The 14,629-nt window shown below is 39.1% G+C and overlaps 2 protein-coding genes across 2 annotated transcripts in view; both read left to right on the plus strand.

Annotated features, from left to right (window-relative positions):
* MCM6 (minichromosome maintenance complex component 6) overlaps nt 1–14,629 on the plus strand; it is a 35,853-nt gene that overhangs the window by 4,019 nt on the left and 17,205 nt on the right. The window contains exons 3-8 of the mRNA XM_045298914.1: nt 2,001–2,111; nt 3,421–3,670; nt 5,044–5,209; nt 5,647–5,792; nt 6,643–6,793; nt 10,005–10,146. Coding sequence (XP_045154849.1) covers nt 2,001–2,111; nt 3,421–3,670; nt 5,044–5,209; nt 5,647–5,792; nt 6,643–6,793; nt 10,005–10,146 — 966 coding nt within the window. The remainder of the gene's footprint in view (nt 1–2,000; nt 2,112–3,420; nt 3,671–5,043; nt 5,210–5,646; nt 5,793–6,642; nt 6,794–10,004; nt 10,147–14,629) is intronic.
* Nucleotides 12,745–13,612, plus strand: LOC101659523 (FGFR1 oncogene partner 2-like). The gene is given in 2 exon segments (XM_045298941.1): nt 12,745–13,106; nt 13,108–13,612. Coding segments are annotated over 2 exon segments (762 nt in total). The 5' UTR covers nt 12,745–12,761; the 3' UTR covers nt 13,525–13,612.

The raw sequence follows: 14,629 nt of genomic DNA on the forward strand, positions 1-14,629 counted from the left end.
GATTTCATACACAGATAATCATACAAACAACAAACCCAACAACAGTGACAAACAGAAAAACCTCAGTTGAAAAAACAGCATTAAAAATGGAATGAAACAGATATTAAAAACAAACAACTTTAGTGAGTCAAAAGGAAAATCAAATGATAAGGTGTTATATTTTAACCTAGCTACATCTGCCGTAATCGACTTTACAATGCTCACTGCCTTGATAGCCGGGTTATTCACATTGCTCATCTCTGGTCAGGGGGATGCAACAGAGGCTTAGCCCATGTGTGGACCCTGCAAATCGATATTGGACTTCCACTATCATCCATTGCCTTCTACAAACCGGGTGTTCATAATTTAACTCTGATACTATCCCTCTCAAATGAGGATTATTTATAATCGCTGGTGTGCTTCTTCCAAGTGAACTTAATTGACACCTCACTTAGGTAACTTTATTTAAGACAAGCCTTGAAGAACACAGATGCTAATCTTTCTGATAGCTGAGCACAATCTGATTTCTCCACACTTCACTTACTTATGTACTTAGTATTAATACTATGTCATTGAATAGTATGTACTGTATATACTCGATTGTAAGCCGACCCGAATATCAGCCATGACACCTAATTTTACCATAAAAAGTGTGCTGAAAGCTCAGCTTATACACGAGTATATATGGTATGTGGCTGCTGTTCTTAACAGTTTGGGTATCTTCACAACGGCAATGTTGTTAGCTTTCACCTCTTGAAGCTTAACATTTAAAATTAAAATAGCATGCATAATGTACAAAATGGAAATAGGATAAAATCATAAAGATTTAAACTTTAATGACATTTCTGTTGGAAATACTATCAGTATACATTTTACAAAGGGGCTTCAAAAAATTTATGAAAAATTCTGTTATCTTTCCATCCCGTTTTTTCTGCCCTATTTTTTTTAATATGAATGCTCAAAGTAGCTCTATTTGTAATAATTCAAAACTGACTCAAATATTCATCAACAGGTGAATGGATAAAAAATGGAGCACGGGTCATCAATAAAATCAACCCCCCCCCCCAAAAAAAATAATTTAAATCAATCCCATTTTTTCATGAGCTTTTTGAAGCCCCTTCATATTTAGTAACAAACATTCAGTTTTTCATGGCTATGTTTTCGTAGCAGGAAATGTTCTATACACAAATCTGTGTACATGTGTAATGTTTTTTAAAATACACAATTTTGTATAAACAAACTCAGATTAAACATTATTGTAGATAGCTTTGGAAGAGAAATGAAGACCCAAGGGTAAGGAGGCATAGTCCTTATCAGGAATGGTCGGAAGGATGAGCACAGTTTATTGTGAAGGTGTGCACCACGAAAAGCAAACCCCAGTGAGAAGGAGGTAGAAAGCAGGACTTGGGGTTAAGCATTTGTCCCCATGCCTTATGTACAGGCCAGGCAGCAGTTTTGTCTCCTAAAAAGAGCGGATTTTTCAGAGGACTAACAGGTCCCATTGCTTTCCACAAAGCAAACTGCAGAAGCTCTTGATGCTTAGCAGTTTTGACCAGTCAAAAAAGGCATTTCCTCTCACGTTACAGGATTCCTCCCTGTACGCATCTACTTAGCAATCAAGAATGAAACGAACAATGATAATAGGCCTTGCCACCAAACCAGACGGTGTCTTGGCAGGCGTAAACATAACCAGAGAAAACCCCTGGTATTGAGCATAGTGCCACCAAGGTAGAGTCATCTTGGGCCGAGGAACGGCCTAAATGTGGGTGCTAAATGGGAACTTAAAGAGATGAGCTATTGAGGTGTAGTGTTGTGTCTTTGATGTTTCTGTTATCTTGGATCTCCTAGGGGTGGGATAAGAGAAGACTGAAAAAGGCTCCCAGACCCAGGCTAGATGAAGGCTAGATGAAGGCTAGGTCTGTAGGCTTGCTTGGTCTCAGCTGTTGGGAAGCATGCAAAGGGAAGGGAAGGAGGCCTTTTCAAAAAGATGGTAGTTGATTTTCTGTTTGTTTCTTTTTCAGAGTTTACCCTTATCTTTGTCGAGCCTTGAAAACCTTTGTCAAAGACCGGAAAGAAATCCCTCTTGCCAAGGACTTTTATGTTTCATTCCAAGACCTGCCTACCACACATAAGTAAGAACCTATCTTTGTTTGTTTTTGAAACCTATCTTAAGAAAAAGAATGTGCCAAGTAGCCTAAACCAAACCTGCTGCCTTCGAATTGCTTCCTCATAGTGACCCTGTGGAACAGAATAGAACTGCTTCAAAGGCTGTAATCTTTACAGAAGCAGACTGAAGCATCTTTCTACTACAGACCAGCTGGTGCCTCGGTTCAAACTGCCAACTTTTTGGTTAGCAGCTGAGTGCTTCCATCATTGCACTACCAGGAGTCATTCCAAATAAGTAATAAACCAAGCCAGACCTATTCATTATAAACCTCAGACTCTAGGGTTCATAGGAGCAGACAGCCTTCTCTTCCACGGAGCAGCTGGCGTGCTTGAACCACTGACTTTGCAGTTAATCAGCCCAATGCTAACTTGTAGTGCCAGGACTCCTTTGCATATATACAATTATATTGTTTTTGTTTTGTCATTTAGCTGTATCATTCAATACTTATCTGGGAAATACTCATGAATTGAAGTAGTTTCATAGTATTGTGTTATACAGCTGTACAATTTAACCAATCCCCAATTGTTGCAAACCTAGATTATTTTTTATCTTTTAACAATGTTTTAGAAAAGATGCTATCTGTTTCACACATTCAAAATTATATTCTTGCAATAAATTCCAGAAGTAGATGTGTTGAGTCAAAGAAATACATAGAATTTTGAAACTATTGCAAAACTTTTACTGATCTATTTTTTTCTTTTTTGTGTTGTTCTTCTCTTCCTATTTGCTGTTATTTTCCCATTTAAAAAAAATCATTTTATTGGGGGCTCATACAGCTCTTATCACAATCCATGCATACATCAATTGTGTAAAGCACATTTGTACATTCGTTGCCCTCATTATTCTCAAAACATTTCCTCTCCACTTAAGCCCTTGGCATCAGCCCCTCCCTCCCAGCTCCCCCACTGATCTATTTTTAAATCAGCTGAGTAGGAAGTATTTCCTGTGTGGTCCTCAACTCTAGATACTATTAACATTTTAACTGTTAATGGGGTGAGGGATGGTATCTTTAATGTTTCAAGTTTTTCATGTTTTTTATTTAGTTCTTTATATTTACTCATACCCATCTAGTTGCTATGAATGCTTCTTGTATAATTTAGGAAGTAGCACAGTCAGTAACTAGTTGGTGTAGGAGAGTCCAAAGAATGTTTTACCTCTTTGTTGTTGCTTACCAAGCATTAATGATCGTTGAATACCATACCATCTCATTAAAATGTTAGGATTTCCTTCCTTGAGAATTGGAAGCTTACTAATGCACAAATGTCTTTCAACAGAATTCGAGAACTCACTTCATCCAGAATTGGTTTGCTCACACGAATCAGTGGGCAGGTTGTCCGAACTCACCCAGTTCACCCAGAACTCGTCAGTGGGACTTTCCTGTGCTTGGACTGCCAGACGGTGATTAAGGATGTAGAGCAGCAATTTAAGTATACACCACCAAACATCTGCCGAAATCCAGTTTGTGCCAATAGGAGGAGATTCTTGCTAGATACAAACAAATCAAGATTTGTTGATTTTCAAAAGGTAATTTGCAATCCCTGGTAATAATTCACACCTAGACCTTTGAACCAGTTTCTTTAGAGAATGTTAAACTATATTAAAAAATCATGCATCAAGATGTGAATTTAAGCCACAAACTCTTGATGTAAACTTCACAAAATTGTCAGCACATAAATGGTTCTTAACCTTTAATAACTTGAAACAGACTGACAATGTACTTGCCAAAAGAGTAGATTACTATTGTAAACCGGTGATTAAGAATTCCATCGAGAAGGAGTGATTTCTTAGGATAAAACTTCAAGCTGGTGGAGAGGAACGGAGACAGGTATGAATGAAGGGCCCAGCCAGGATGAACTTGATGGTTGTCAGCAATTATCATTATGGCTGAGGCAAAGGAGCCAAATTGGAGGACTGAAGGGCAATTTGGTATGACACATGGGGGGAACTTCTGTCTCGCACGTAATTTGAATATTTTGTGGGAGAGTATACTCTTAAGAGGAGATGACTGAGAGAAGAGAGAGATAGATTTTGAACAGTGAAAAAAAACCGTACATTTTATTTCTTTTTGGATGGCAATATACCTGCATCCATTGGCATCCTCAGGGAACAACTGTGACATTGGTTATGCCCTCGTGCTGTGTCATCATTCTAGCTGCCGCCCTCGTTTCATTACCTTTCATTTAGGCTGTCTCTTAAAGTTCCCTTCTGTACTTTGGATTAAATGTTGTCAGTTTAAACTCTTAAAGATAATTCTTTATACAATTACTGTTCTCCAGGCAGACATTCCTTGTTAACTTGGTTTAAATTTTGTTACAGTTGAACAATGGTAACATGGGACAGTTTCAGTTCAAGGTCTACAGTTTATTTTTCTGGCATTAAGATTCAAGAGGTTCCCTAGTCTCAGTGGGTCCAGTAAGTCTGGTTTTCATACCAATCTAAAGTCCAGGTTCTGTTGCTCCTTTTGACCAGGATCCATCAATTGGATTTGTGATCAGAATGCTCAGGGAAGGGTAGCTGGGTGCTGTTTTTTCTGGTGTCATGGTATTGGTGGGATGAGTTTATGGAGACCCTTAGGCCCACGGTCTGTTTCCTTCTCCCTTTCCCAAGTCTCGTACTGTGCAGTGGTAGCAGTGTTGTTTTTGTTGTTGTTTATAGGGCAGAGCGTGAAACAGTGTTTTTTAATGAGAGTAAAAGTAATGTTTTTGTTTTTACCCCCATTCTTTAATTTAAAGTGACTTTTTAAAATAAAGTATAATCATCAAATTGAACTATTAATGGTGACACATGTCAAAGTCTGCCCTTGATCAATGATTTAGAACGTGTCAGTGTTTGTGCCACTTGGTTGAGGTCACCTTTGAAAGGAATCTCTTCTGATTCTTGGCCATTTATTTGTACAGGTTCGTATTCAAGAGACCCAAGCTGAGCTTCCTCGAGGGAGTATCCCGCGCAGTTTGGAAGTGATCCTGAGGGCTGAAGCCGTGGAGTCAGCTCAAGCTGGTGACAAGTGTGACTTCACAGGGACGCTGATCGTTGTGCCTGATGTCTCCAAACTTAGCACGCCAGGTGGGTCGTCTGTGGCCCCGAGTTCACCACTTCACAGCTGCTCGGCCTGTGGGTTACCTACCGCTTGCCTTCCCTATCTTCTTAGCTATTGATGAGAGAGTACACAAGGAGAAGGCTGAGAAGTTTTTAAAATATTTGTTACAAAAACTACTGTTTGGAAAGTTGTTAAAGTCTAAACAAAATCTTAGTATTTGAGGAGTTGCTATCAGGCGCTCAAGTGGGAAGAGGATGCTTTGAAAATGATGATGGTGGCATATGAGCAAATGTGCTTGACACACCGGATCAATGTATGGATTGTGATAAGAGATGGAAGAGCCCCCAATAAAAAGAAAGACCTTTTAGGATTTGTAGGTTTCATTTATTTGACGGAGTTTTATTCTTAGCACCTCCCATATGTTAGAGTTCACTGTCAAACAGCCTGTCGTTCACTGTTTCAGGAGCACGCGCAGAAACCGATTCCCGCGTTGGTGGTGTTGACGGCTATGAGACAGAAGGCATTCGAGGACTCCGGGCCCTCGGTGTCAGAGACCTTTCCTACAGGCTCGTCTTTCTGGCCTGCAGTGTTGCCGCAACCAACCCACGGGTGAGTGGTCTCAGTAGAATAAAATGGTCAAGCTTGAGAACCAACTCGCCTATGAGACGGTCTCAAAATTGCAGGTTTCCGGAAGAGCTGAGAGAATTAATTGGTATTGACAGTAGAGGGGTGGGTTGAAGTTTTGAGTCTTAAAACTTAAAAGTCAAGTCGTTTCATACCTTGAAGACCTCTTACTGCTTCATACTAAGAGCTCAGTGCCTTAGATGTATTGCTACAAATAATCTTGTTTATTGTTTTCAAAAGAACCATAGTTCACTCTCCTGCAGGAAGTACAAAGAAAACTTTTAAAAAAAATCTAGGAAGTAAAGTCTTTGTGGGAGTCATGGACCCTTGAACTCCTGACATCATCATACACAAGGGACTTCAAAAGGTTCATGAAAAAATGAAATCGAAAGATAATAGAATTTTCCCATGAACTTTTTGAAGCCCACTCATAGTAACTTGATTCTGTGTCCTGAATGGCGAAGCAGTGACCTGAAAAAAGACTTTGGAAATTCACTCCAGTATTAGGAGAAAGGGGTGGACATTGTGCTGGAAGTCCACTTACATCGTCATACCAGTGATTACCATTCTGTTCTGGCATATTCCGATTCATTTAGACAGCATTACTCAACTGGTGGGAGCTTTGTGTATTTTTTAATTCTCTGCACAAATGACAAACCTTTTAAGTTCCTTGATTATTTAGTTTGGGGATTTTTATTTATTTTTATGCCTTTGTAGTCAAGAGATGCTGGATTGGGTCACCCAGGCTATAGTTTGTTTATTGTGAATTTCCTTCTCTGTCACATTTTGACTACTTGTACTCTAATACTCTTTCCCTTTCTCAACTGCCCCTTAGTTTGGAGGGAAAGAGCTCCGAGATGAGGAGCAGACGGCTGAGAGCATTAAGAACCAAATGACTGTGAAGGAGTGGGAGAAAGTGTTCGAAATGAGTCAAGATAAAAATCTGTATCACAATCTGTGTACCAGTCTATTCCCCACGATACATGGTAAGACTTCCATCCATTTGTGGCAAAAAATTGAATTAAAATCATGTAATCGTTACAAGTATCACATGGTTTCTTAGAAAACTTAAGTCAGCTCGTTAAGAGTCTTCTATATGAGCTTCCAAAGGCACTCAGCCCAGAACTGGACTTCGGTGTATTCCACTTGCTAAATCAGTCTCCTGGCTCTGTTTTACTCTGTACTTTTCAGCATGGAGATGTGGTGTATCTTGGTTACTTAATATTATGCATGTACCTTTGGCAGTCTTTTGCATTTCTTACCTTCACTGTTAGTCATTAATGAAACCCTGGTGTGTTAGAATTCTCATTCTTTACCTCAGAATTTCCATTTTTCTCTTCACTCATTTGAAGTTAGGACAAAAACTCGGGGTTTGGATATTTCTCTAAGATAAAATTTTTTTTCTTGTATTTCATCCGTGAAGCTGAACTGAAATCTTTTGTCTTAATCCTTTTGGATGTTCAAGTGTCTTCCCATATATCGAGTCTTACCATGTGTCAGCTGGCTTTTTCTAGAGCCACTGACCCCATAGAGCAAAGCAAGGAAGGGAGTGTCATGAGATGCCTCTCATGACAGAGTCAGCAGTCACACGTCTGACTTCCACAGTCTGTTTGTTAGAAACAAGAGCCTTTTGTTTTTTTAACATTTTATTAGGAGCTCTTATAGATTGTATTACGATTCATAGTTCCATTAGATCAGGCATAATTGTACAGTTGCTGCCATCATTATTTTCAATACATTTTCTTTTCTTCTTGAACTTGATATCAACTTCCCTTTATCCCCTCCCTCTCCCACCCTACCATGCTCCGAAACTTCAATATATATTATTATTATTGTTGTTTTCTTTCCCATAGCTTCCACCATCCTGTGTATCAAATCACCTAAAACTAGTGTCCATTCCTTTCGAGTGGGGTTATACAGTTATCATTGCTATCAGTTCCTCAGACACACACATACACACCCCTTTCCAATATCTTTAGGGAGTCATTATTCTCCTTTCTGTTTCTGAGGGGTTTATCTGCCATATCTACTCGTGTATGAGCTGAGTTTTCCAGCACATTTTTATGCAGGTTTTGTGGTAAAATTAGGTGCCTCGGCTGTTATTTAGGTCAGCTTATACTCGAGTATATACGGTATCTTGAATTGTGCATTGAAAGATCTTGATTGTACCAATGTGTAAACGCAGGTGTAGCAAGATTAGTGAAGTAAAATTAAGGCCATAATAGTGAGAGGAGGAAATTTAAAGAAGGAGATGTTGTGAGTTTCAGTAGTATTCTACTGCTCCCTAGATATATCGTCCTTTCCATATGGCCCTTCTGTGAGGACTATCCCATTATTTTACAGGTGGGCTTTGGGTCTCCACCTTGCCTATAATCCTTCACGTCAGTGTGATTGTTTGTTGTTGAGTTTCTGATACCTATTCGCGTTGGGAGGATGAGTATCATACATTGCCACATTATTAGAACAAACAGTTCTTATACCGAGGTAGGATTTAAGTAGAGGGCCAAAGTCCCATCTGCTTCCTTATTGTATTTGCTTATATATACATACATAGATAAATGCACCTATCTTATATATTTATACCCTTACATATATACATATCTATATTTATACCTATATACCTAGTTTTTACTTTAGTTGTTTCCTCTTTTTTTTTCCTCCTGTCCCCCAATCATGTTCGCCCATCGTTTGCCTCTCAGTAATTCCTCTTGGGTGCATCTTACTTGATCAGTCATCACCAGGGACACTACACCCTCCTCGCTGTCAGTTGTAGGTCCCTTGCTATTCCCCTGTCCCTGACGTGTTGGCTCACTGTTCCTCTCCCCAAGTCTCTTTCCCTCCCATCCCCTCTGAACCGTCAGTCCCCCGTTGCTGTCTCCTTGAGATTGTATGTCCTGTTTATCTTATATAAGTAGACATCAAAAAGAAAGGGAAGACGAAAAAGCATGTAAATAGTTCCAGGTCCACCTACTGACCTTTGTGACCATCCCCCAACCAGTTCAGATGAGGTGCGAACTGCTGGCCCCAGATTCAGTGGTCCACTTTCGGGGTTCCTCTGAGACTTTGTGGCTTTGTTCCCATTGCCGGTCTGTTTTGCTCCTGTGTGCGGAGCTCAGACCAGCCACACTCCCCACTGTGTCTTCAGTGCTGACCTCTACAGCTCTGTGATCTAGGGAGAGGTCATGTTTTCTCGAGTTGGGCCAGCTCCTCTGAACTAGGCAAGACCCTAACTTGAGCCCACTCAAGAAGGGTAGCGTTAAATTAAGCTGCATCTCTTGGTAGAAGGAATGTTGAAGACTTTGTGAACATTTTAAAACCGTACCACAACACATTTTGTTTTGTAGGTTATGATTGAAGTTTTGTTTATGGAATAGATTTAATGTTTTTACTCAAAAGGATATTGGTGAAATACACAACTCATAACAATTACCTTAGAAAAGTATTCAGTAGCACACTTCCAAAGATAGAATGTTCTCTTTTAAAACTGTTTTCTTCTTGCATTGGGTTTATGAGCTGTTCGAAGCATCTTGAATTCCGTTTGGTGTCTTACCTAAGCTGCAGTAGTTCAACTAGCATGAATTTATTCAGTGTTGGTCACTGTGGGTGAGACAGAAGAAAGAAACCATAGTACATTTCCTCAAACTGGTTACTTGCAATGGAACTACAAGACCTGCCATTAGAAAGAATTGGAAAACGTGGCAGGCTGCAGTACGTCTGAGTCACGTGAGGACTGGGCCTTAGGAAAGGCTTTGTGTAGGAAAGCCCACTGCCATCGAGTCAGTTCTGAATTCTACCAACCCTATATAGGGTTCCCGAGGCTGTAAACTTTAATGAGAGTAGACAGCCTTTAAAAGCAAATCCACTGCTGTTGAGTCAATTCCAACTCATAGCAATCCTGTAGGTCAGTAGAACTGCCCCAGAGGTTGTCATCTTTTTGGAAGCACACTGCTAGATCCTTCTCCCATGGAGTGTCTGGGAATCTTGAACTACTGACATTTTGGTCGTCAGCATCTGTGACATCTATAGTGTGCATGAAGATTTTAGAACAATGTCTTCTAAGTTCACAGAACAAGGGCCAAGGTATTTTTACTCCCAATCTTGTGATGTTTGCTTCAATTCTCTGATCATTTGATTATTGTTAAGCTTGTCTTTGTAGTTCCTAGTGAAATCACTTCATGTAGTTTCGTTTCATTTTAGGCAATGATGAAGTAAAACGGGGTGTGCTGCTGATGCTTTTTGGTGGTGTTCCAAAGACAACAGGGGAAGGGACCTCTCTTCGAGGGGACATAAATGTTTGCATTGTTGGTGACCCAAGTACAGCTAAGAGCCAATTTCTCAAGTAAGTGTTTTCCTGAATTAATATAATAGAAAAAGATGAGTGTGGTTGTAGATTCTCTATGATAGCCAGACTGCATTCAGTTTGCTTTCAGTGAGGGGTCAGGTGTGGAAATTAAGACTGCTGAATACACAACCGTATTAGGTTAACTACATTTCTTTTTGTTAGCATGTAATGTTCCTCAATATGGATAAAACCACATTCATCAGCTGATGAACATTTGCTTTATGAGTAATTTTGCTATAAAGTTGTACACGTTTTGTATTGGCAAACTCATTTTCTTTTCTCTGTGGGAGAATTCTTGGGTATGTATTTGCTAGACCATACAGTAAATCATTTAGCCTTTTGAGGAACTGCCTGACCATTTTCCCAAGCAGCTACACCGTTTTACTTTCCCACCAGTTATGTATGAGGACTCTAATTACTCTACATCCTTGTCAAAACATATTATTGTCTGTCTTTTTAATCATAGTCATTCTGGTGATAGTCTTGTAGTTTTGTTTGGAATTTCTTCAGTAGCTCTGATTGATGGTCAGTATCTTATGCGCTTACTGCCCTTTGTGTATCTGGAAAATATCTTCACGTTCTTACCCAATATTTTAGTTGGATTTAGTGTTCTTTTTACATTCTATCTTCAAGTCCCATTCATATTAGATATGATTTTAAATGTTTTCACCAATGCTGTGGACAGTCTACCCTCCTTTTTACATGGTATCTCAGAAGCACCGAAGTTTTTGTGTTTAATGGAGCCCTTTTTGTCACATAGGAAGAGATACATAGTTTAACTCGTCTGTGATTACTTTTAAATTGACCTCTGCGTACAGCATGAGGAGGTGCAACTTCATTCTTTAAGTGTTAAGACTATTTTTTCTTTTTCTTTTTGAGACTATTTTTTCTTGATAAATTACCTTGACCTTAGTGAAGTTAAATGATCAAGAATCAGTAATGTGAGTATTTGCATGTGAACTCTCAATTCTGTTCAGTTAAACTGCATGTCTGTCCTGCCGGTTTCAAACTGAAAGCTTTGTGATAATGGTGAGTCATCCAACGCTGTTCTTTCCAGACATCAGGAAATGCAGGTCCTCCAGCACAGTTCTTTTTCCAGGTTGTTTGGCTAGTCTTAGTCCCTTCAATATGCATATGAGTTCTGGGATCAGTTTATCAATTTAAACCAAAAAATTAGCTGGAATTTTGATAGAGATTACATTGAATCTATGAATCAATTTGAGGAACACTGGCACTTTTATAGTACTAAGTACTTTTCATTTGTAAACATCAGGTGTTTTTTCCATCATAGGTTTTCCTTAATTTCTTTCAACAAGGTTTTTAGAGTAAATTTTGTACTTAATTTTTATTTCTTAAGTATTTTATTGTATTTGAAGTTATTTTAAGTAGAATTCTCAATTTCTTCCCCCCAAAAGCCTACAGCTTTGATTGCATTGAATCTATAGATTAATTTGTGTAGGATTGCCATCTTAATAATACTGATTTTTGCAATTCGTGAAATGAAATATCATCCCATTTATTTAAGTGATCTTCACTTAACTCTGTAATTTCACTCTACAGTCCCTCACATGTCTTAGTGTGGGTGGTGCTCAGTGGTTCTGAATCATGTGATCCTGTGTACAACAGAACCAAACACTGCCCATCCTTCGGTGCCATCCTCACAAGCCCGTTAGTCAGGGGTGAACTTATTCTTAAAGTATTTTGTGGTTTTGGACACTACTTTAAATAGAATTTTTATATTGCTGGGAGTATTTATTTTACGAACTTTTTCTGGTTTTTTTTTTGTTGTTTGGTTTTTAATTACATTTCTGAGTATTGGTTGGGATGTGAAAGTGCCAGTTGAGTTTTGCATATTGAGCTTGTAGCTTGCAACTTTATAAATTCACTTAAGACTTCCCAAGGGAATTAGAGGAAAGAGCTGGGAGGCAAAGGGCATTTATAGAGGTCTAGATAAAGACATGTACATATGCAAATATATTTATATGTGAGGGTGGGAAAATAGATCTATGTGCATATATTTATAGGTTTAGTATTAAAGTAGCAGAAGGACATTGGACCTCCACTCAAGTACTCCCTCAATACAAGAATACTTTGGTATTCTGTGATGCTCATCTTCCCGACACAACCGCTGAAGACAAAGAGGGTGAATAAGCAAATGTGAAGAAAGCTGATGGTGCCTGGCTATAAAAAGATATAGTGTCGATATCGCGAGGTTGGGGTGCTCACGGAGCACTTCTCCAAGGAGGCATTCCCGGGGCGATGCGGGGGCTCCGCTCGGGCCCCGGGCCACTGCCTCTGTGGTAACTCTCTCCGCTTCTCTGTCAGCTTGCTGAGGCAGCTGGACAGGTGCGCGACATCTCTGCCCCGCAGGTCTCCGTGGATAAAGGCAGCGAGTCCTCAGCTGGCGGCTGCGGGCACTGAAACAGGAGTGAGTGAAACGAATTCCGGGAAGGGAGCCGAAGGCCCGTCTGTCGCTCGCACTAGAAGCCGGATTTCCTCTCCCTGCCTTCAGCTTGGGGCTCCTCTGGGCAGAACTAAGGTTGGGTCCAAGAACTATTAGAGATTTCCATTACTGGACTTGTTCTGTTAAAAACCAAGGTAGCCCTTCAGAAATGAGTTCCACAATTGAGAAGGCACTTGCTGATGCTAAAGCTCTTGTTGAAAGACTGAGAGATCATGACAATGCAGCAGAATCTCTTATTGAGCAAACTACAGCTCTCAACAAGCGAGTAGAAGCAATGAAACAGTACCAGGAAGAAATTCAAGAACTTAATGAAGTCGCAAGACATCGGCCACGATCCACATTAGTTATGGGAATCCAGCAAGAAAACAGACAAATCAGAGAATTACAACAGGAAAACAAAGAATTGCGTACATCCCTGGAAGAACATCAGTCTGCTTTGGAACTTATAATGAGCAAGTATCGCGAACAGATGTTTAGATTGCTAATGGCAAGCAAAAAAAGATGATCCAGGTATAATAATGAAGCTAAAAGAGCAACACTCCAAGATTGACATGGTACATCGTAACCTCTCCGAAGGACTCTTCCTTGATGCATCTCGACACATCCTTGAAACACCTCAACATGGACTAGAGTGGAGGCACTTGGAAGCAAATCAGAATGAATTACAAGCACATGTTGACCAAATAACTGAAATGGCAGCAGTAATGAGGAAAGCCATTGAAATTGATGAGCAACAGGGTTGCAAAGAACAGGAACGAATATTCCAACTTGAACAAGAAAACAAAGGCTTGAGAGAAATCCTTCAGATAACTCGGGAGTCGTTTTTGAACCTCAGAAAAGATGACACATCGGAAAGTACGTCTTTGTCAGCACTGGTGACCAGTAGTGACCTGAGTCTGAGGAAAAGCTGAAGCGTTTCCAGCATGTGAGCTTTTATCCACATGCGTGTCACTGGGGCTGAGAGATGAATGGATTGAGTAACAGAAAAATCAACCTCAGTCAACCAATGTGTGTGTGTGTGTGTGTATAAATAATACATACGCACATCATATGAACAGCATACTGGACAATTACATTTAAAAATTTTTTTAAATGCAATTAAAAAGTAGAAAATAAACCATTTATAATTAGTGAACAGATGGAGGATTCTTGGTGAGTACTGAATATAAAAAGGGCTTCCAGTAGTACTCTTTGCTAGTTCTAGACAATATTTGGGTAATCTTGCATATTTCCAGGCAGCTAGGATTTATAGAATTATTCCACTTTAAAAATACAAATTTAGGGCATGGCTTTGTGAATGGAAAATTCTAAGTATCCTTCCTGTTTGGTTTTAGAATTTACAAATAGCTTTTCAGAGTTTGGTTTACGTGACTGCCAGTCCACTTTCCCATTCTTTTTTTATCAAGTACAATTGCTTTAGAGGCTTTAAGAATGTTTTATACTCATCATAATGAGATTTAATTTTAGCTATTTACGCTATTAAAACGTGTCTGTTTTCCATAAGTTGCTTAAATGTATGAAATATCTCAGGAATGAAAGAGAAGGAATACTACTTTCTAAGAAAGAAGATCTTTTAAGAGATATATTTAGTAGGTTAAACTACTCAAGACAGAAAAGTTTTGGTTCTAAGTCAATGGTGAAGATGAGATTCTTCTCTTTTGTGGTTGATCTGTGATGATTTTATGTAGCCTATTAAGCTAACAGAATCAAATTATTAAATGCTTATTCTTAAATACTAACAGTATAAATTATAATTTCAAAAAAACCTAAGATTTTTCTTACCAACCTTTTAGTCAAAAGGAATGAAAATCTGTCTCAGAAGTATATTTTATGTTTTTGCAACATGTCAAATATCCAGTATACAAGTTTTGAAAAGGCCACCACAGAAATGTGCCTTTAATATAAGTTGAAACCTAAAGTTTTCTTATTTCTTATTTTGAGATGATTATGAAATAAAAGAACAAGACTGTCAAAGAAACTTCAATGTGTTCATTTAAATATTATAATTAGCAGATA

This window comes from Echinops telfairi, unplaced genomic scaffold, assembly GCF_000313985.2.
Source record: "Echinops telfairi isolate 266 unplaced genomic scaffold, ASM31398v2 ScPeMD7_4;HRSCAF=17, whole genome shotgun sequence".
NCBI lineage: Eukaryota > Metazoa > Chordata > Mammalia > Afrosoricida > Tenrecidae > Echinops > Echinops telfairi.